At 47.6% G+C, this 22,344-nt stretch overlaps 1 protein-coding gene and 1 long non-coding RNA gene across 2 annotated transcripts in view; one reads left to right on the top strand and one right to left on the bottom strand.

Annotated features, from left to right (window-relative positions):
- Window positions 1-8,512, bottom strand: part of LOC308470279 — a 350,106-nt gene extending 341,594 nt beyond the window's left edge. The window contains exon 1 of the long non-coding RNA XR_013982333.1: window positions 7,197-8,512. This is a non-coding gene — a long non-coding RNA (uncharacterized lncRNA). The remainder of the gene's footprint in view (window positions 1-7,196) is intronic.
- The window catches only part of SETD5 (SET domain containing 5), a 62,774-nt gene extending 40,430 nt beyond the window's left edge, over window positions 1-22,344 (top strand). Inside the window, exons 15-24 of the mRNA XM_080993437.1 lie at window positions 130-450; window positions 2,106-2,348; window positions 4,995-5,124; window positions 8,520-8,773; window positions 12,362-12,418; window positions 14,752-15,207; window positions 15,712-15,989; window positions 18,649-18,782; window positions 19,833-19,918; window positions 20,059-22,344. Coding sequence (XP_080849563.1) covers window positions 130-450; window positions 2,106-2,348; window positions 4,995-5,124; window positions 8,520-8,773; window positions 12,362-12,418; window positions 14,752-15,207; window positions 15,712-15,989; window positions 18,649-18,782; window positions 19,833-19,918; window positions 20,059-20,688 — 2,589 coding nt within the window. The 3' untranslated portion in view covers window positions 20,689-22,344. The remainder of the gene's footprint in view (window positions 1-129; window positions 451-2,105; window positions 2,349-4,994; window positions 5,125-8,519; window positions 8,774-12,361; window positions 12,419-14,751; window positions 15,208-15,711; window positions 15,990-18,648; window positions 18,783-19,832; window positions 19,919-20,058) is intronic.

The raw sequence follows: 22,344 nt of genomic DNA, 5'->3' as shown, positions 1-22,344 counted from the left end.
CTCCCTTTACACTCCAGGAATTAAAACCTTTACAGATATATTTCGCCAGGCTGCTCCTGTTTGAAAGCAAATGTGTAGAGGTGCAGGTTCTCAATAATTCCATAACTTACACTGGGCTTTGCACTGCAGGAAACGGCAGCAGAGAAACCAGTCTCTAAAACAGCACCGTCAAAACCAGCTAGGCCGCGACCCAAAAGCCGGTTTTCCCGTTATCGGAGTAGTTCCGCACAGAGACTGAGAAGGCAAAAGCAAGCCAGCTCCCAACAGGCTGAGCTCTCTCAAGCAGCTCCAGAGGAGGGAAATGCTGTGAGCACAGTAATGGCGGCGGAAGTCAGCAGCGTGGAGGGTCCAGGAGAAGGGAAGCAGTTGATGGGTTCTGACCCAGCTGTGGCTGCAGTTGCAGGAACACAGGCCAGCCGGGCTGCACTCAAGTATCCCAAAACGAAAAAGGTAAATCAACTGAGGGATGGGCAGGATGTATCTTAAAGGTAAAGGTACCCCTGACCATTAGCTCCAGTCACGGACGACTCTGGGGTTGCGGCACTCATCTTGCTCTATAGGCTGAGGGAGCCGGAGTACAGCTTCTGGGTCATGTGGCCAGCATGACTAAGCCGCTTCTGGCGAACCAGAGCAGCGCACGGAAACGCCGTTTACTTTCCCGCCGGAGCGGTACCTCTTTATCTACTTGACTTGATGTGCTTTCGAACTGCTAGGTTGGCAGGAGCTGGGACCGAACAACGGGAGCTCACCTTGTCACGGGGATTCGAACCACCGACCTTCTGATCAGCAAGCCCTAGGCTCTGTGGTTTAGACAAACATAAGCATATTGCAGGATGTATCTTAGGACCCTGCAGTATGCTTATGTTTGGGTAACAAACACAGTATGTGGCAGGTTTATAAATTACAGCAGGAGCTGTACAGAGACTTCAGTGGTGCTATCTGAGTCAAGAAGACAAGTTTTGACAACCCTGATTTTCCAAACCCTCCTCCACTGGTTTCCCAACCCTATCAACATTCTCCAGTGAATTACTATCCATTTTCAAAAGGGTGAAAATAATTTTAGCCCAGTGAAAAGAAATGGAGGAAAATGGCTTTTTATGAGATTCCAGTGAGACAGAAATTCTCAAACTGTGTGAGCTCCAGGCAGGTTTGACTGTGGAAAGGTTGTAGAACATTTGAGAATATCTGTGCTTGGACCTGCACTTGTCTTATTTTTTTTTCCTCTGAGTAATGGAGATGGGAGGCCATTTTGACCAAGGGACAGATTTATCGAACAGACAAACAAGTCATTTCCTAGGGCCTGTGATTTTCGTAATAGTGCTCTGATTTTGATAATGGTGCCAGAACCAACAAAAAGGTTTATTAAGTGGACTGCTAAGACCTCCAGCAATTTACAAGTGGTCTGCCAAGAAAATAAATAAAATAAAAATTGAAAACTGCTGCAGTAGAAGCTTTACATTCACTTAGAACCATTTGAGGAAAAGCAATCAAGCTGAACTTAATTTTCTGTGGTGTAACCCATCTTAAGCCAAGATCTGTTTTTTAATGGACACTTCTTCAACTTAGTTTTTATTAAGAGGTTCAGAACATGATTTCTAGACCTTTAAAATAATACAAGTGGCACTCTTGCAACCCAACAATGGGGCAGGTTTTGGCACCTTCCAGATCACAGGGATTTCTTCCAGGAGGAGGTGATTGTTGAGAACAGCAGTTCTCATTGTAAGACCTTATTAATTACACCAGTGAGACATTTCCAAGGATGTCATTGCCAGGCCACTTGTATGTATATCTTACGCACCAGATTTAAGAGTGCATTTGAGGGTTTTCATTGGGGGGGGGATAATCATGTTGTTGGGCCATAACCCAATGGTAGGGCATATACTCTGCCTCAGGTTTCATCTCTGCTACTTCCAACTTTAATAAAGAGATGTTTGGCAGCAGTTCTGGGGAAGTTCCCTGCTTGAAACCATGGACAACCAGGGCCCAGGCAGAGTAGACAGTTCTGGGCCCACCTATTCCCACCTCTCCCTATTGACTCTTTATTTTGTCTTATCTTTACGAGTTCCTTGCATAGTAAGACACATTTCTGTTATTTCTGCTTTCAGTATCTAGTTACAGAATGGCTGAATGACAAGGCAGAGAAACAGGAGTGCCCCATTGAGTGCCCTTTACGTATCACCACTGACCCAACCGTGCTGGCTACCACCCTCAATATGTTGCCAGGCCTGGTCCACTCCCCACTCATTTGCACCACGCCCAAACACTACATCCGTTTTGGTTCTCCCTTCACCCCGGAAAGGCGAAGGCGGCCGGTTCAGCTGGATGGGAACTACAGCTCATGCAAAAAGGTATGTTTGCTTTTGGTTGTGGTCCGTGCACTTGGCCCAATATTTCTTTGAAAAAAGAAATTTAAATGTCTAATGAACGTGCATGACTTTCCTTAAAGCACCCCAAAATATGCTTGCCCAGGTTTGGTTTACTGAAACTCTTCCTGGAAAAGAAACATACAGCTAAAATTGTTTTAGTTGGTTCTCGTATTTTCAGTGGATGTAGGGTACAGTTTCTCCCTGCTTGCAACACTGCCTCATGACACTTTAAAAATTACAGAAAAGGCATGGTCTTCTTCCATAGGCTCATTAGCTGTTCCTAGATGTGAATAGACTACGCACTGCATGTATTATTAGAAAGACAAGACTGTGGTGTGCTTGAACTCCTCTACAGTGGTACCTCAGGTTAAGCACTTAATTAGTTCTGGAGGTCCGTTCTTAACCTGAAACTGTTCTTAACCTGAAGTACCACTTTAGCTAATGGGGCCTCCCACTGCCGCTGCACGATTTCTGTTCTCATCCTGAAGCAAATTTCTTAACCCGAGGTACTATTTCTGGGTTAGCGGAGTCTGTAACCTGAAGCATCTGTAACCCGAGGTACCACTGTATTTAAATACTGTCTCTTGCAGGATTTCTTAAAACGCTTTATTGTATGGGTTTAAAAACCTGCAGTCGCTGAAACATCTAAGTAGTAATTGATGCACCTTGCCTACTGGGACTAAGATTCTAAATTAGGTGCACTGTACACATCTTGAATTTTGTGGTTGCCAAGATATTGCTGAATGAGATCTCTTGAATAGAGATAACCTGTGATGATTCTTGGTTAGGTGAGCAAAAAGGAAAATGCGTTTCACACCTGTTTTCTCTCTGCACCCCAAGCTGTAGACTAGGGAGACTAGGAAAATCAAGAGTATCTGTTTCAAGAAGGGCTTTGCATAGCCCAGTACTGGGTGTGAGACATTCACTATGAAGCACACATTGTGATGCCAGCTCTAGATTTTCCGTAGACCTTAGCAAAGTCAAGCTTTCATTTTAATCTTTTGCTTTATTTTTCTAGGCTACTAGTTATGTTGTTTGTCTAATGCTTTCTTTAAATGTATTTTTTGCCTTGAGAGGCAATACCTACTCAGAGTCTGCCTAAAGCAGCTTGTTTTTCATGCCTTACAAAGGCAGGATTAATAGCTGGGTTTCCAGAGGGCTCTAAGCTGCAAAGGAATGGTCCATGGACACAGGAATGCCCTGTATGCAGTTTCCTGGGCCTCACGAGCTACCTGGTATAAAACAACAAAACAATCCCCCCCACCCACAAAATTGTGTCAACATAACCCCTCAGGCAGATGAGCAGATTGGGAGTCTATTCCGGTTTAGGCTGCTTAAGTAATGAAAGTAGTTCTCATAATACATGACAGCTTTTTAATAAAGCAAATATTTGGGTATCTTGCTTGTATTTTGGCAAGTTGCCTGTCAAGGGCAAGGTGCAAGAAAGGGGATGGCCAGCAACAGGGCTATGAGGAAGTGGCTTCTGTCTACTTGAGTCTTGAGTGGGCTAATGCGTTTCCACAACTATCTTGAACACCCACAAGGACTTTGAAACTTGTTTTCCAACAAAATTGCAGAATGGTCTATGGGCACATTTGCGTTGTGAGTCTAGAGCAGCATAGGATGGCCATACTACTGGTCGTCTCTATTTCTTCGCCTGCTTTTGTTGAATGTATATTCTATGCTGCAATCAGGCCAGAAATGGGCTCCCGACATTTCCTTTTAGACTGGTAAGCATATCTCTGCCATATCTTGCTCTGACACAGCGGGATAAGCCGTATTTAGAATGCATCTTCTGCTAACTGGGTCCTGAATCTGGCTCACTTCTCTGTGTGAATGTCCTGGCGAGCTAACCCCAGCGTGCTTTGGGGAAAAAGCAAAGAATTCAATTTTGCTTTCCTAATTTCAATTTAGAGCATTAATAACATAATCCTGTGTGCTTAATTAGAATCGGTAATTTCCAGATCTGGTTTTACCGTGTGCATGTTCAACATATGAGAGTCTTGGACTAGGTAGGAGTGGCAAGCTGTTGTTTTTACATTTCCATATGCTAAAATAGTGGTACCTCCCTAGTAAAAAAAAAAGCAAAACAAAAATGCCGGATGCTGGCATTCAAATCTTTTCATATAAAGATATTGTTCTAGTTCTCATGGCTGTGGAGATGCATTTGAAAATGGGCTATAATAGGTGAATGGCTCAGGGTTCAAGGGGATGAAACTTTTGGCCCGCACTGGCTCCCTCTCTCTCCTTTAAGGCTCCTAGCTACACACAAGCCCCTGCTGCCCTCCCTGCCTTATGCCATTTCCTTCTCCTACTGCACCATCATTTGCCAGTTAAAAATATGGGCTTAGCCTAAAACACTATATTGAGTGACCTCATGGAAAATAAAGACTATTTGCATAGAGGCCTCACTTATTTTCAGTAAAAACAACAACTTTGAGTTGGGGTACAGGGTGTAAACGGCCCCGCCCATAAAGCGATTGAGGTGAAAACAGATCCTCCCCACCCCCTGGGGCATTGACCGATAACAGATGGAAATTGCTGAAAGTGGTCTGTTGCAAGTCGGGGGGGGGGAGAGAAACACTAAGTGGGAGCCTGTGCATTATTGAGCAAGGTTTGTTTTTGCAGCGTTGGATGAAGCAGGCTCTGGAAGAAGGGATGACTCAGACCTCAGCTGCTTCCCAAGAGAACAGAACTCAGTGTCTATACCAAAGCAACGAGAGCGGTAGCACTTCTGGCATCTGCAAGGAAAACGCAGGTTGGTTGAGAGGTCTCCATGTTTCAGTGGTGCACCATGGATGTCGTTTCAGTTTTCCACTCCTTGAAGGGCCAGTTAGAAAGCAAGCAAGCATAATTGCAGTCAATAACTCTACACAACTGGCCTCCATGTACTAACCAGTTTATTCATTTGTTTACTGCATTTATATCTCACCTCGTTCTCCAAGGAACTGGAGGTGGTGTGCATAGTTATTCCCCTCCTCATTTAGTCTTCAGAACAACCCTGTGAGGTAGGTTAGGCTGAGAAGCAGTGACTGGTCCAAGGCCACTCAGTGAGCTATTGAGCAATAATAGGTACAGTGCACATAGAGTTGCATAGTGTGTTGCTACCTGTTGACACAGGCTTCTTCTTCTTCTTCTTCTTCTTCTTCTTCTTCTTCTTCTTCTTCTTCTTTCCTTCTTGTTATTTCCCAGCAACTCAGGAGCTACAGTCTTTGGCCCAGGGTTTGTGATGGACTAGAGCTCAGAAGCGCCACCCTCCTCATTGTATAACATCCTGTCCGTCACAGCTCCTCAGGGCTCTGAGGTGTTTAGAGCGTGGTGCTAACACCAAGGTTGTGGGCTCAAACCCCATATGGGCCACCTCCATATTCCTGCATTGCAGGGGGTTGGACTGTGAATCTCGGGGTCCCTTCCAGTTCTACAATTCTGTGACTGTGGCATGGGCCCGTTGCCATTCTGCAGATATCAACCCACCTGTTAGCCTGCTCCTGAGGGGAATGCAAGGGGGAACAAGCAGAAAAACCGTACAAGCTACGTGAATGGCGTTTCTTTTGCCGGGTGACTACTCATTCTGACATTTCCCTTGCAGAGGGGGGCAGGGAGGAGTGTGAGAAGGGGAATCCTCCTTTTCCAAGATCAAGAGAACCCATTCCCCTTTGGGTTTCGTCTAGAAACAGAGACCTTATTCCCAGGGAGGAAGTGCACTGCACCAAACCCAGTGCCACCACCTTCCTCCAATTGCTGGGGAAATAACTGGTTAAAGAGTAGGCACCTGCTTGCAGAACAGCCACTCTACAGCACCGGAGCATACATCTGTGAGCAAAGCAAAAAGACAAGTTTTAAAAACAGTAACTTTGCATCTGTCTTTGCAGAGGAAGAGGGTGGCGATCTATCCAAGTCAGGGATCAGTTTTCCAAGGACGCGAGACGAGGCCCTAGGCAGTGTACAGATAACTGTGTGTTACACAAAGGTTAGAGGCATCGAAAGCAGAAAAAGCACTAGTTATGGGCAAATTGCAATTTTAAGCGAGAGGTGGGTGGGGGGAGCAGAAAAGGCTCTCTTGGTGATCTTTCTAAGAGGCTTCTATGGGTTGGATTCTTTGAGTTAAAAGTTGTCCAGTGGCATTTCTTAGGACCACGAAATCATTTGGCTTTTGAGGGTTTCTTGCAAGTCAGATTAAGTTCTGTCACAGGACGTAAAGAAGTGCTGGGAAGGGCAGGCCTATGCAACTCCCTTGTTAATAGGGTGGCGGGAGAGAAGAGAGGTGCTGTTGTGGCTTGAGAAGGAAGGGAAATTGGGCAGGGGGGGGCTGTGTACAAGATTCTTATGCAAGGGACAGCTCACATACGCAAGTCAGCATCTTGGGGGAACAACTCAAGAGTGCTTGCAGCAGCTAGTAAAATCAATAGTTGTGGGGTTGGGGATCTAACCTACCAGCAAAAACTTGGCAAATGACCTCCCACTACCCACTTACAACTATCCCGGGGCTGCTGTTAGGCAAAGGTTTGCATTGTGTGCTGAAGGGTAGAGCATAATCTTATCAGTAGATGGATGGAAACTCTGGAGCAGCCCTACTTCCCTTGGAATAATTGGCTCTCACTGGTTAGAATGCAACTGTGGTTTTTTGGCCAACAGGATTGGTGTCTGTCGATGGAATATCGGCTAATAGAGGTTCCCTTTGGGATGCAGGTGGTCAGCCTGCAGCTCTGAGCCAGATTCCATTTGGCCTGATTCCATTTGTGTGGCAAGGAAAGAAAGAGGAGTAGAGTGGACACCTTGACCTCTGACCCCACTCTCACTTTTGGCTCAGGCTCCACCCACCACCAATACAGTGGTACCTTGGGTTAAGAACTTAATTCGTTCTGGAGGTCCATTCTTAACCTGAAACTGTTCTTAAACTGAGGTACCACACTAGCTAATGGTGCCTCCCACTGCCACCACGCGATTTCTGTTCTCATCCTGAAGTAAAGTTCTTAACCAGAGGTACTAGTTCTGAGTCTGTAACCTGAAGCGTCTGTAACCCGAGGTACCACTGTATGTGACTCCAGCAGATTACCCTCCAGGGCATGTGACCCCCAGCAGAAAAAAGGCTGCCTGCCCTGCTTTAGACGTTCTACTGATAGTGTGAGGGGTGGCTTACTGATGAGCAGCTACTTTGCAGCTGGGAAAAGTGTTTCAAGTTATCCAACTGTATGAGTGGGCGAAAGAAGCCTTGGTCTATTGAGAAAGAGAGATTAGCTTGTGTGTGCAGATGCAAAACACTCCAGTTGAAGGAAAGTGGGGGCTTCAAAGTTCTCTTTTGGTCTTGCCATCAGTAGCTGGTCTCTACCCTAGCAAGAGACTTGCTGCTGCAAGGGTAGTGGAATTTGACAAAATAAAATTAACAAGGACTCATCGATGAAGATTGCTTGGTGTCTGAGGATAGAGATAATAGAGCAGAATAACCCTTTTACTGTACTTAGAGGATTGATTTGAAAGCATTGGGGACAGTAAAGAGTGCAGAGAGGGAGGCCTGGATGTTGTCAACAGGAAACTTAATAGGGGGACTTGTGGGCATTACTGGATGTTTCCTGCAAGGACTAGTTCTTGTTCCGACTTGTTTTGAATCCTTGCCAGATTACCCATCAGCCTAATGAGTGCAAGGAAGATGCACCATTCCTAGCTCAGGAAGACTGCAGGTAAATGAAAGGAAGCTTCCCAAGGAAGTGATGCGGCTGAGTGGCAGAGGGAGAGGCTTGGGTTATCACTTTCTGGGCCACGACCCTGTCTTTTGGCAAGGTGCATACTGCTGTGTTGGTGGAGATGTATGGAGGTGATGTAGAGAGGCTTAGATTTTGGACAACCTAGACCTTATTAGCTTGTTGATTGCTTTTGGTTTGGACCCTTTTTTAATCTCAGCGAGTTCCCTTGAGCCCTGAAATTGCCCCGCTTTCTTACCTCCCCCTGTTTTGATAGTGCTCCTCTTTGGGGAAAAGAAGGGTTCTTTTTTTAGAGAGAGAGAGAGAGAGAGAGAGAGAGAGAGAGCTGAAGCGTTGTCAGTATGGCAAGAACCAGTCAAAAATTTAAAGATTCCTGTAGGGGGAGTAGATGATGAGCGTAGATTGGGGCTTTGTAATGGTAGAGTCACTACCTGGATTCTGTGTTGCCTTTCAGATTTCCTGAGCCCCCTGAAGAAGTGGAAGTCTCGCTATCTAATGGAGCAGAGTGTTACCAAGTTATTGAGACCGCTTTCTCCAGTCACTCCCCCACTTCCTGACCCCTCGGTTCCAGATGCGCTGAGCCCACACCTCACCACGTCCTCCTCATCTATGCCAGGAGAGGAGGAATGTCGAAGTAGCTGCGGTGTGATCTTCTCACCAATTCCCTCCTTGGCTGCTAGTCGTTGTAATACTCCACTACAGTTTGAGGTAAGTTGGGGGGCAGGATGGCAGCTTTCCCTGCAGACCTAGGATGTATGCATCAAAACTCCTTGGAAAGACACAGGTAGACCTAAGAAATGAGCAGATAGGTTTTTTAAAGAATCCTGTGTATTCCGAGAATCTGGCACCTGCAGATTATAAAGTCCCTATTCTCCTTTATTGTTATGCACAGTAGATGGATACTAGAGTGTGCAAAGGGTTACAGGTTACCAGAAACACTATTCCCTGCCCTCTGATTCATTTAATCTCAGCTTCCCCACCCCAGTAGCATCCAAAGATGCTGTCAACTTCTGGGCTGCTGCTCTCCTGCATTCACCTCTTAGCAAACTCTAAGCTTTGGAGAACATTAGCTGTTTTGCATCCCCAGAATTCCCCATCTGCATGATGTGTTGTTTCCTGTTCTTCTTACAGCCATTTGCCTCCCCCTTTCAAAACTTCTGTAAACCTTTGTAGTGCAGTGCAGGTGTGAGTCATGCAGGTAGCCTCTGTTTTGCAGTTTCCCTCATGACAAGCACATGCCAGTGCTTTCATTCTGAAGCACCCCGTTTTCTTACTTTTTATTGTGTCCCATATTTGTGCTTGGGGTGGAGTTGAAGCTTCCCATTCCCCTTTTTCAATATTGGGCCACTAAACTCTTCAGGTCTGCTGCTGCCCCTTAGCAAATCTCCCTGGAAATGTCTATTCTTATGAAAGTTGAGATGACCACAATTTGGGATTCTGGACTCTCGATCTTCTGCTATTCTCAGCTTTCTGCCTAATTGTATGGGCTTTGAGTCTGGGCTGTGCATTTCTGTACACATAAGAAAACGATATTGCACCGAGACAACCTAGACTGTTGGAATCCAGATTCTGCAGCTTCTAAAACGGTGCAAATCGGAAGCCTTTGCATGATTTCTCCTTCTTTGCAGAATTCTACTTCTGTTTATTTTTTATTTAACGAAATGTATGTACCGCTTGATTGTAACATAACCTCTAAGTGGTTTACAAGGAGGATTTATTCTGCTGACTGGGATGGCAACTCTTAAGCCGCTTTAAATCCTGCTCACCAGCAGCCCTGACTCCTAAGATTCCATCAGGCATTGCCCACATATTCTCAAGTGTAGCTTCGCAACCATAGTTGCTCCTTTGAAAAAAAAAAAGAGAAAAAAAATTCTTAAGCTGAATTCTGTGGCTGGTGTCCTGTGGCTTTTCTATACTTCCACATAATTGTAGCATTTCCACCACCGCGATTATGGCCCTGCTGCTTGAGCGCAAGTAGGTTGGTCATTATACAGTGCCTGATCATTAATTTTGCTTACTATCCAAATGGCAAGATCCCCAATCACTTTCCCAGTGCCTTTGGATTCAGGTCTCGTGGGCTCTTGCACAGTTAGGCCACTTCCAGTTCTGCACGGAAACAGAGACAGGACTCGTTGGGCTGGGGGAAGTGCAGAATCGTCGTGTTGCCAGAAGCCACAGAAACTTGAGTGGCCTTAGCTGCACCAGTCTTAGTGAGACAGTGGCACGGGATGTCACTAGGACTTTGTATCTTGAGACTGGACGTTGGTCCCAATTTGCACTCCTGATTTGAAGCGGCACTTAAGGAGTGTTGGTCATAGCAAACTTCAGTCGGACTTCAAAGGTTTCTGCCCCGTGTAAGAAAGTGAGCGGCTTCTGCTGCTGTATGACTGAGTTTTCTGCCCACCTGCCCCTCTTTATGTGTGTTGCAGGGAAGGAGCCTTTCAATGTGTTAAAAGTTTCTACCACCCATTCTCCCCAGTTCCCCTGTGTTGAGGCTTCCCCTTTTCACACCATTCCACTCATTCATGACACGTTATTTATGTTTCCTTTAAATTATTTCCTGCTGCATTTCTGCCCGATCCATAATTGTCTTTTTAAAAAAGGAAGAAGCAAGTTAAATAATAGTGCGTTGTTAAACAGCCGGTAGAAATAGTTCAAAGCAGTTTGAGCAGCCATCAGGTTGAGCCTACCTCCTATAAAATCAATGGTGAAGCTATAAAAAGTTACCAAAAAAACCCTCAACCACACAAAAACAAACACAATAAAAAATAGCCCAAAGCGCCGAGGGCCTTCTGGAGGTTCCCTCACTGCGAGAAGTGAGGTTACAGGGAACCAGGCAGAGGGCCTTCTCGGTAGTGGCACCTGCCCTATGGAACGCCCTCCCAGCAGATGTCGAGGAAATAAGCAACTAACTTACTTTCAAAGGACATCTGAAGGCAGCCCTGTTTAGGGAAGTTTTTAATGTTTAATGCTGTATTGTGTTTTTAACATTCGCTTGGGAGCCGCCCAGAGTGGCTGGGGAAACCCAGCCAGATGGGCAGGGTATTAATAATAACATTATTATTATTATTATTATTATTATTATTATTATTATTATTTCCCAAGCTTGGGAATTCAGCTGTTGTTGAACTGCAACTCCCAACATCCCTAGCTAGCAGGACCTTTGGTCAGGGATGATGGGAACTGTAGTCCAAAAACAGCTGGAGACCCAAGTTTGGGAACCCCTGCTCAAGAACATATTTCACTGTGCTTATGTGGTTTAGAGTTAAACCAGTCTTTCTCAATTCCATGTGCTCTCGATGTTTGAACTACATATGCCATCAGCCTAGGAGTTATTGTCCAAAGCATTTGAGGAGCCCCGGGGTGGGGAAGGGTAGTTTAGGTAAAAGTACTTATTGTGGGTCTGTGTCTCATGGGCTTCTGCGCTTAGAGATCTGAAGCTGTCTTACCTTTGAAGTGTTCAGAAGCTCAATATTTAATCAGTTTTTCGTGGGGGGTTTTTGAGAGAGAGAGAGAGACCCAAAGTGACTTTCTTGGTAAAAGGATTTATGGCATGGCGACATCAGCTTAATAAAGGGGTTCTGCCATGTGTCGCTGCTCTTTTTGCCCCAACCAAATGTGGCTCTCCGGCCAGCACAACCCAGCAGATTCTGAGGGGGGCGGGTCTCCTCCTGCAGCTCATGCTTTCCAGCACTGCATACCTCAGGAAGGACCCTAGGTTTATGGAGGAAGAGAGAGATGCTTTCATGCAACGTTTCAGTTCCAGGTATGGAAGCATCTCCCATGCTTCATGCCCACCTTCCCTCAAGGAGCTAGTACCATAATTTCATATCCACTGTATCTCAAGGAGCAGCCAGCTGAGGATTTTCTACATGATGCCTTCACCTTTTAGTCCAGTCTGAAAGCAAGGCATTGTGGGTAGAGAGTGATACGCCAGCTCTCATCCGAGTGATGGGGTTCGTGAGGTGTTGCTGGTTGGCCAGGCATCCTCGGAACATGAGGCAATGGAATGATCTCCGGTTTCTGCGCTGTCCTTTCATCCGGATACTAAAGTTGTAGCATGAGACACAGTAACTCCATCCTGTTTTTTTTTTCTACTCTAAAATCCATGTAATGTGTTCACTTCCCCCTAAGTGATGAGGCCACCCCCTTGATAGTCTCTTATCCTGCCCCCCACCCCCCGCAAATAGTTGTGGCTAACCTCTATGCTTGTTTCTTTTCTTTTTTTATACTTCATTTTATTTTGCTTCTTGACTTGTAAAATTAGATGAATAACAAGATGCTTTTCCCTCCTAGAACGTATCCTCCCCTGAGAGTTCCCCTGCGCATAGGCCCGAGTCCCTGTCGCCCGAGGTAGTTATCACACCATCTCAATTGGAGGCGGAGAGAGTGTGTAGTTTGCGTGGTGAGCGTGTGTGTGTGTGTGTGTGTGTGTACACTTGGAGGGAGGAGGGATAGGGGAAGCAGTGGGTGGGGAAGAAGGGGCTAGTCAAGTCAGATTCCTTTGTTGTTGAAGTTGAGAATTGAGTGGTGAACAAAGGGAAAATGCCCACCACTTTCCAGTTAATTCTTCTGAAGTACATTTCCTGGGGAGGGGGGGGGAGAGAGAGAGAGAGAGAGAGAGAGAGAGGGAAGGGAAGGGAAGGGAGAGGAGAAAATGAATCAGACTCTTTTAATTTTTGGTGGCTGGCCCTGGGCCTTGCAACCACTGTGCTGTATGTTTTATTGAACCCATCTTCTTAATCCATTGCAGCATAGACAGTCCTGCTCCTGCTTTGTGCCAAAAGTCCACATTCTTCAAGATACAAACTCTGTGGTCAGATTCAATTGTGCAACTCGAGAAGCATAATGCAAAGTTAATTGTTTTGTCTGGTGGAGTTTGGAGTCTGAGGCCAGGGAGCGATATGGCTCCTAAGAGGGCAAGGATGGCTATGTGGTTGTACAGACCTAGAGATCATTTTCTGGCAGGATTTGTTCTGTTTTTGTTTTCAGGCCATGATTGTTTTATAACAAACTGTTTTGATGCATGGCTTCCACCGAAAAGCAATGTAACACTTTTATAAAACAAATGCATGAGTAGCAGAACATAGAGCCCAAGAGGAGAAGGGAGGGACAGATTCTGAAAGAGGACTGGAAACTTAGGTCTAGTTTCCCAGAAATCTAGTTAAAACAGTGTGCCGGGTGCCAAAGCCAGTCTGGAACTGCAAAAGGCCAACAGCCCTCAACCTGAATGTCTCAAACAAGTACCAAACTGGGGAGTTGCTCACTGACAGCTGCCCTCCTGGATAGCCAAAAAGTGCCTGCACTTTCCAAAGCATTAGACACAACAGTCTGTCCTCCATCGTGAAGAGCAAAATGGATTGAAGACTGCAGGTCATAGGATTCCGGCAGAGGCTTATGGGTGCCTTCATGCCTTTATGCATTTGTACTCCCCCCCCCCAGTGCCCTAAATCAGCCACGCACATCTTGTCTGATGTATGTATTTGCACCACACAGCATTTTGTCCATTACAGTACACACAAACATGCACACTTTTCCTTGCCTAGAAATGGATCTTTGTGAAGGAAAGGGGTGCGACACAGCTCTTCGGTTTGTCTGCTTTCACTCCAAGGCAGCGGGACAAGAGAGCTTTGTTTTGTAACCCTCCCACCTGCAGCCTATCAAATGGAGAACCAGCACTTTGTAGAGTGGGGTTATACCCCCATTTCAGTTTAGGTGGTCAGCCTGCAAGCATAATGTTGGGATGCTGTATCTAAACACCACCATGGCAAAAATTCAAGATAACATAAAAGGGATAGAAGCTAATAATGGACATATCTGCAAAGCTTGAGGTAGGCAGTGCACTGTCAACAGTTTTCTAAGTTGCAGAGCAGGAATGAGCTATGCAGTATGGTTTATGTTCGTTGGTCTTATTTTGATCAGAGTACCAAGGCTTTTATAAATCCTTGACAGCTTGGACAGGGATGGGAGTTATTGGGGGCAGAGGAAAGTTTGGGAGCAGTGCAGGGTGCTAAAGATTCATCCCCATTGAATGGGCAGCTCCTCTCCCAATTACTTTTTGATGTAGCCACCACCCACACTTTTTTAAGGGCCTTGTAATAATTGGAAACCTGTTAACCCAGGATTCTGCCCATGGCTTGCATGCCATCCTGCGAAGCTTAGATTCTGTCACGTGTGCTTGTCAGTTCTCTTCTTCAGAGATTTCTGAATGCCGTGAAGCGTGCTTGCAAAGTGTGCTTGTGACTAGCTTTACAACAAAGAGGTTGGTGGATAAGAGTACCTGGTGTGTGGTGCCTTGAAGTTTTCCTTGATTCTTCACCTTTTATTGAAATGGTTGTGACGTTATATGTTAAATAGTGACCTTGAAAACACACCGAGGCTCATTTGAGCCGCCAACATCACCATCCACGAGGGGGAGGGACCCTGCAAATTTAATTTGCCTCCAGAAATTCCGCAGAGGAAGAGAGCGACTATGCAGCTAGGGGGGAGAAAAAACCCAGGCAGAGCGGAGAGCAAAAGACTGGGAACAAAGAGTGAGAAAGCCGTATATGTGCTGTCCGTGGGAAAGGGGGTCTTTCCTGAATTAAAAGTGTTTTTCTCTTGTCTGCCCCTTTCACCTGCTTCTCTACCCTGTCTGATATCCTCTCCCTCGCCCGCCCCCACACCCCCTTTGTTGGTCCTTCCAGCTCTGCCTTAGGACGGACCTTGACCTACAGAAGGCAGGATTCCTGGATGCCGGCACTAACAGCTGTCCAGAGAAACCCTCCTTGCTCACTCCGGGGCATTCTGACCTGGCATCCCAGCCCTTGGAGACCAGCTTCCCAGGAAAGAGTGGAGAAGCCCAGGCGCTGCTACGAAGTTCCGACCAGGCTTTTCGGACAGAGTTTAACTTGATGTATGCCTTCTCCCCTCTGAATGCTATGCCTCGGGCAGACGGATTGTTACGAGAGTCTCCGCAGATGGCCGACGGGAAGCTTCTGAATCCAGACAGGGGCTGCTGCAGTTCCCCTGCGGAGGGATACTTTGGCAGGCACGAGCAGGCGCTTCTGAAAGAAGCCGCGCACGGACCCTTGCCCCCCTGCGGCGAGAAAACCTGCGAAGGCGTTAAATCCACACCCCAGAACCCTCCGCAGAGGAAAAAGGCAAGTATCCGACATGAGTAACACAAGCACAGTCACTCGAGGCAGAAAGGAGCGCCTGCCCGGGGTGTTTGTGTGTCTGTGTGTGCGCTTGCTGGGAAATCGTACAAGAGGAGGCAGCCTGGACCCTGCTGAGAGACAATGCAGACTCTCCATTTCTTGGTAGCGTTAGCAGCTGAGGCATCTTTCTTTGGTGACAACAGGATGAAAGCAGACATCACGGTCCCTGGAGGCTCAGAGAAGTCCATGCAACAGGGTGCGGAGTCTGTTCTTAGAGGGGGGTTCTTGTCTCCGCTTCATGTTGTGCTCGATTCTGTGTGACCCGGAGGTCTGGCTTTAGGTTTCCTGCTGGCCATAGGCTGGAGAGCAGCTTCCTTGCACCAGCACAAAACCCATGTAGCCCACAGGGCATTGCAGCAGGTGCCTTTTAAGCGCACGTATGCACACATGCACGGGTGTTGAGTCATGTCACCTGCCTGAAGCTGATGATAGCCTTTTCTCTCCTAGGTATCCCTTCTGGAGTACCGCAAACGAAAGCAAGAAGCCAAGGAGGGAGGGGATTCCTCTCGATGCACAGGGACACCTACCCGGCTGAGTGTCAGCTGCTCGGGGGCAGATGTGGATGCTGCTGGCCTCGTGCAGGGCTCGGGGGCCCACACCCTGTCTTCTCCACAGCATGGCTTCTCCCCCTCTCATTCTTCTTCGTCTCACCTGGAGGAAGTCAGCCCACCAGAACCACGGGGGACCACGCACAGCAAATCCCAGGACAGCATCAGCAGTAGATGGTGAGTCTCGGGAAGCAAACTATGGCAGAGACACGTGTTGTTTCTAGGAGTTCCTCCCTGACAAGATGAGAAGAGATAAAAATGTTTATGCCCTGTGCCGTGTCTTGCCTCACTTTGGTCTTAAAGGGGAGGATGATAACATCGATAGCGAACTTTCAGCACAGAGAGAGCACTTTCCACAGCTCTCCCTTACTGTGGGCTGAAGTCCGCAAAGAGCCACCCTGCTGGATTCAACCAAAGGCCTGTCCAGCATTGTTTCCAGCAATGGCCTGCCAGGTAATTTCAGGAAACTTACAAGGAGATCAGAAAACAACAGCCCTTTTCTCTTACTCGTACCAAGCATCTGGTATTCAGAGTCCAGTTGCCTCTGAACTCAGAGGTTCTGTTAAGTTATCATAGCTAATTGCCATTATTCTGCTGTCAGTGAACTTACAGAATTTGGCTTCCCAAATTTTTGTTTTTACCTTGCCACATATTGACACTGCTTCTATAAGCAAGTTGCAGCACTACAGTGGTACCTCTGGTTACGTACTTAATTCGTTCCGGATGTCCGTTCTTAACCTGAAACTGTTCTTAACCTGAAGCACCACTTTAGCTAATGGGGCCTCCCGCTGCTGCCGCACGGTTCTCATCCTGAAGCAAAGTTCTTAACCCGAGGTACTATTTCTGGGTTAGTGGAGTCTGTAACCTGAAGCATATGTAACCTGAAGTGTATGTAACCCGAGGTATCACTGTAGTAGCATCCGAGTTCAGTGATTCCAAAGACTGTGGTCTTTGTTAGATCTGCAGTGTTACATGCGCTCCGGAGTTCCAACTTTTCTGCCCTTCGCAACTAGCAGGCAGTGGTGGGGCAGAGCTGTTTCAGAGTGGGGGGGCCGGGGTTAGAGTCCTGTACACTCAAGCTTGTTACGTTTCCTCCTGAGGACCTTCCTCTACCTTTGCGTACAGATAACTGACCTTTTCTGCTGCATCAGCTATACTGGGGACAGGTGGTGACTTCGAATTACAAGCCATATTTACACAAAGGGTTTTCCAGAAGGGTAAAATTCTGGCTGCCGTGCTTCAGCGTGGAACATGCTGTACATGCCTTCTTTCACACTCCTTGCAACTGCCTTGTGAAGGAGGCTGGGCACCATTGTTCCGATTTTACTTATAGTAAAAAGTTGAGAGTCGAATGACCTACCCAGAGCCCCTTCAGCGAGTCCAATTCTCACTAAAGTGGTCCTAAGCAGAGAAAATCCATACCAGCTGTGTAAAATGAGCATTTTAACATTTCAAATTACCTTGGTGAGCAGAGCATGGTGAAATAGAGCTTTGTTTTCTGCATTACAATTTCATTTGTGTATCAACTGGAGACCTCTCTAAAGTAAAATCTCTGGCTATATTTTTACTGCCCCAGAGCAAACCATCCTAATAAACACTGCAGCCGTGGCAGCATTCCAGCAGTGGTTGGGTTGCTCGTACAATATCCTGTGTATGCCTCGAACTCCTATCCCAGGGTAACTGCCTTCTGTTTCCCCCAACGAAACTGTAGAAATAGGCTGCAGTGTTACCATTTGATTAAAAGGGTTATTTGTCTCTAATGAATATTTTCTAGCCATCATTGTGAGACAAGCTCCACTCTGCCCTAGAATTAAACAGCACTTGCCTCAACAACTAAGGTGCACAAGCTTTAAGCTGCAGGATGCGCATTTTGTAGAAATGCACATGAACAAAACCCCTCCAGACCGCAGGGGAACCTTTCAATATAATAAACTACAGTTGTTGTTGTTTAAAAAACCCAACAAAACATTGCCACGAGATGCTTGAAATTGTTTAGACCTCTTGAAGGGTCATAGAATCATAGAGTTGGAAGAGACCACAAGGGCCATCGAGTCCAACCCCCTGCCAAGCAGGAAACACCATCAGAGCACTCCTGACATATGGTTGTCAAGCCTCTGCTTAAAGACCTCCAAAGAAGGAGACTCCACCACACTCCTTGGCAGCAAATTCCACTGTCGAACAGCTCTTACTTTCAGGAAGTTCTTCCTAATGTTTAGGTGGAATCTTCTTTCTTGTAGTTTGGATCCATTGCTCCGTGTCCGCTTCTCTGGAGCAGCAGAAAACAACCTTTCTCTCTCCTCTAGGTGACATCCTTTTATATATTTGAACATGGCTATCATATCACCCCTTAACCTCTTCTCCAGGCTAAACATGCCCAGCTCCCTTAGCCGTTCCTCATAAGGCATCGTTTCCAGGCCTTTGACCATTTTGGTTGCCCTCCTCTGGACACGTTCCAGTTTGTCAGTGTCCTTCTTGAACTGTGGTGCCCAGAACTGGACACAGTACTCCAGGTGAGGTCTGACCAGAGCAGAATACAGTGGCACTATTACTTCCCTTGATCTAGATGCTATACTCCTATTGATGCAGCCCAGAATTGCATTGGCTTTTTTAGCTGCCGCGTCACACTGTTGGCTCATGTCAAGTTTGTGGTCAACCAAGACTCCTAGATCCTTTTCACATGTACTGCTCTCAAGCCAGGTGTCACCCATCTTGTATTTGTGCCTCTCATTTTTTTTGCCCAAGTGCAATACTTTACATTTCTCCCTGTTAAAATTCATCTTGTTTGTTTTGTCCTGAGGTGTCATTCCCATTCTCGCTCTTTTGTGCCCTGCTATAGGATGGTTCCCACCTCGGTGGAGCGGCTGCGAGAAGGCCGTGGGATTCTGGAGAAGGTTTTACGCAGCAGCGCCAAGTTGTGTCAGAGAGGAGAGCCCTCGCCCACTCGGGAGAGCCTAGGAGAGAGAGAAGCAGGTAAATGGGAATGCACTGGGGGCGGGGGGAGCTGCCTTTGGAGCTCGAGCAGGTGGGGCTGAATCTACAGGCAGGGCTCTGATCTTGTGGAATGACGGAGTCCAAGACCGTCTGTGAGTTACGGGACTTCTGCTCACATCACTCCAAACAAAGCAGTTAAGATTAATTCGCTAGCTTTGTCTTGTGGATGCAGGTATAAGTCTCTCTCTCTCTCTACTGATTGACTTACACAAGTGTTTACAATTCTACAGTGAGGTATTCAAGAAGAGGTTAGGCGGGCATAGAATTCAAGAGTTCAAAGAGACCCCAAGGGTCTTCTAGTCCAATCTCCTGCAATGCAGGAATCTCAGCTGAAGCATCCATGACAGATGCCCATCCGACCTCTGCTTAAAAACCTCCAAGGAAGGAGAGTCCATCACCTCCTGGATGAGTATGTTGATCCAGTGTCAAACAGCTCTTACCATCAGAAATTTCTTCCCAGTGTTTAGTTGGAATCTCCTTTCTTTGTAATTTGAATCCCTTGGTTTGGGTCCTAGCCTCCAGAGCAGAAGAAAACAAGCTTGCTCTATCCTCCATGTGGAAGCCCTTGAGATATTTGAAGGTGGCTATCGTATCTCAGTCTCCTCTTTATCTCAACTGTTCCTCGTAAGGCTTGGTTTCCAGACCCTTGATCATCTTGGTTGCCCTCCTCTGCACGCATTCCAGCTTGTCAATATCCTTCTCAAATTGGGGCACCCAGAACTGGACACAGTACTCTAGGTGTGGTCTGACCAAGGCAGAAGAGAGGAAAGAGGATTCACTAGATGATGATGCTGTGAAAGAGAGTCTTTCTCTCCCCCTCCCCCCCTGCCTTCAGTGTTGCTCCTCTAGCTATTGAGGTTTTATTAGTTTTATTCTAATCCTTCCTACATTTCAGTTTTTCTAGAGCTGGGGCTCTTCAGGGGGTCTCTCTCACACCTGTCCCTGCTACAGGGGCTCACCTGTAGCTGGTTCCTCCTAATCCAGAAACCTGTATTTCTGCTGCTAGACCCTCTCTGCTCTGCCTTCCAGATGCTGCGGAAGGAGATTCGACAGACCCCCTCAACCCTTCCCTCAAGGGACCAGCCGTTTATAGTCCTTCACGTTACAGCTACCAGGTACGTGAGGCAATACCCGCCTCGTGCCGTTCATGGTTCCCGTGCAGTCGGCACTCGGGCGCGGTCCAGCCTTTCTTGCCGGGGTTGCAGAGCCGGATGCCGAACGGCGGTTTTGTGATGCCTGCTTCTTTCCCTTGCAGCTCTTGCAGTCGGACAGCCCGCGGGCGGAGTCGCAGACCGTCCTCCAGAGCGCCTCCCCGTACCGAGGACACCCCATGCCATCCCCTGGCTACAGCTACAGGTCCCAGTCCCAGAGAGCAGGGCACCTTCCGCCCCTCGGCTCCTCAGAACCCTCCCTTTCCTCTGCCCCCCCGGTCGCCACAGACTCCTCGGCTCTGTTTGCAGGGAACTCTGGGTATTATAGCAGCCAGCAGCCGTCTGGCAGTGGCGTCTTGAAGAAGAGCTGCCCCGTAGCCACTGCTCCCAGCCCTGCCCAGACGGCGGCAGCCGTAGACTGTTTGCCCCCCTCTGAAACAGGGTCTCATCCCTGCGTGGGAACCGCCGGCTGCCCTCCTTCCTCCTCCTCCTCCTCCACCACCACTTCCTCGTCGTCTTCTTCCTCGTCGTCCTCCAGGCCCTCGCAGCCAGACTTGCGGACTATCAACCCTCCCGCCTCTGGGCAGCCTGCTCTGTACCAGAGCTCCAGAGCCGCAGCACTTTCCAGCTCGCAGCAGCACTACTCCCACCGAGGGGGAGGAGGCAGCATCAATCAATACAGACTGCAGCAGCTTGCAGGGTCAGGCGTAAAGACTCAGACCGGCTTTTCTTAGGGCAGGACAGACTAGAGCCCACCGTTCCTTCTGGCAGTGGCTCACGGGGGAGCCATGCCGGGACAGCAAAGGGCCCAGAGGCTGGGGCTCTGGGGTGCCCTGGGCAAGAGAGAGCACTGCCGGCCACCCCCTGGCTTTGGAAGGAGGAGGAGGCAGTGGCGGCGGCAGCATTGGCAGAAAAGCATCTCCCTGGTGTCCGGGTACGTTGTAGAAAGCAAACGGTGCTGAGTGGCATGGCCTCTGTCTCCTACCGGTGCCCTTAGCTGTAGTCACCTGGGCAGGTAGGGAAAGCTTGAATATGAAACCAGTGCAAATCAGAAAAATAAATAAATAGGGGAGATGGGGATATGTGGGGGGAGGGGGGCGTTAATCTAAATCCCAAAGTGCTCTCTGCAAGGTTGGGTTCCCAGAGTATTCTGGTCGGGGTTGGGGGCTTAGTCCATTCTGATCATTCCAGTTGCAAATAAAGAGCATTTGTGGGAGAGAAGCAAGAGCCGTGGGGTGGGGCTGGTAGCAGTGTGAGTGCATGTGTGTGTGTGTGTGTGAGAGAGAGAGAGAGAGAGAGAGAGAGAGAGGGAGAGAGAGAGAGGGCAGGGTGTGCGTGCAGGCATTGCTGCAAAAAGTCACTCTAGTAAGTCCATACTATGCCTCTGAAGTTGGCATCTCGCTGCCAGTGAGGGGGTGGCCTAGGGGTGTGGTCAGTTCGTTCCAAGAGGCCAGTGCTGTGGCAATGGGAATATGGACGGTGGCTTGCTTTAGGCGCCTGCCCTCATTCTAGGTGGGGGTGATGAGCGAGATGCCCAGTCTGGTGGCATTGCTGCTGTTGTGGTCAAGAGTATCATGGAGTGCATGAGAAACACGCCTGCTACCTCTGCCTGAGGCCCAGGAGCAACAACACCAGGCCCGCCAAATGCTCTGTCAAATTCCATACAGTTGCCAGCTTTTCTCACTTGTTTACCTGTCAAGCGTGCGTTTTTATTTATCTAATTTTATATTCAGTTATAACCATAGTAGGTTAGCAAAAATATCAGGCAGGTCTAACCCTGGTCCTGCCAAGGACCTTCTCATTTCCTCTCGGACAAGATATTGCTGTGAGCATGTCTTCCCTCATTTCTCAGATGCACAGTCTTCCCCCCCCCCCCCCATTTCTTTCTTTTTTTAAAAAAATAATAATAATTAGGACTGTTACAAGTTTCTCTAATCCACAACTGAAATCAGGTGTTCATTCGACTTAGAGGAAACTTTTAAAATTGATCAGAGCAGAGCAGAAGAAATAAACGAACCCTTTCCTTCAAAAGTGTCTGGCTGTTAGCGTGTTGGGGATAGAACTTGTCAGCCACAAGACAAGTCCTATATACTGTATATTAAAAAAAAAAGGGTGTCAGCTTCACTGGGCTTTGCAGCCTCCCTTTCCGACATGCTGAGCATGCCTCGTGGGGGTGAGCATTGCAAGCGATGATGCTGGAGATCAGCAGGCAAAAGGCGATGCGCCTGTTCTATGTGCAGTCGCTGGGAAGGAGCCACCAGGAAGTTTGGGGGGCAGGCGGGCGGGCGAGCTGTAGCGCTGCCCTCAAGTGGAGTTGTACACTGTGCTGTAACATTTGAACTTTCACAAGAGATGTAATAATTTTGATAATAAAATACTTAACTTGAAAA

Source organism: Podarcis pityusensis (genome assembly GCF_964106645.2).
Source record: "Podarcis pityusensis genome assembly, chromosome: 2".
NCBI lineage: Eukaryota > Metazoa > Chordata > Lepidosauria > Squamata > Lacertidae > Podarcis > Podarcis pityusensis.
This window is presented reverse-complemented; position numbering and strand designations above follow the sequence as displayed.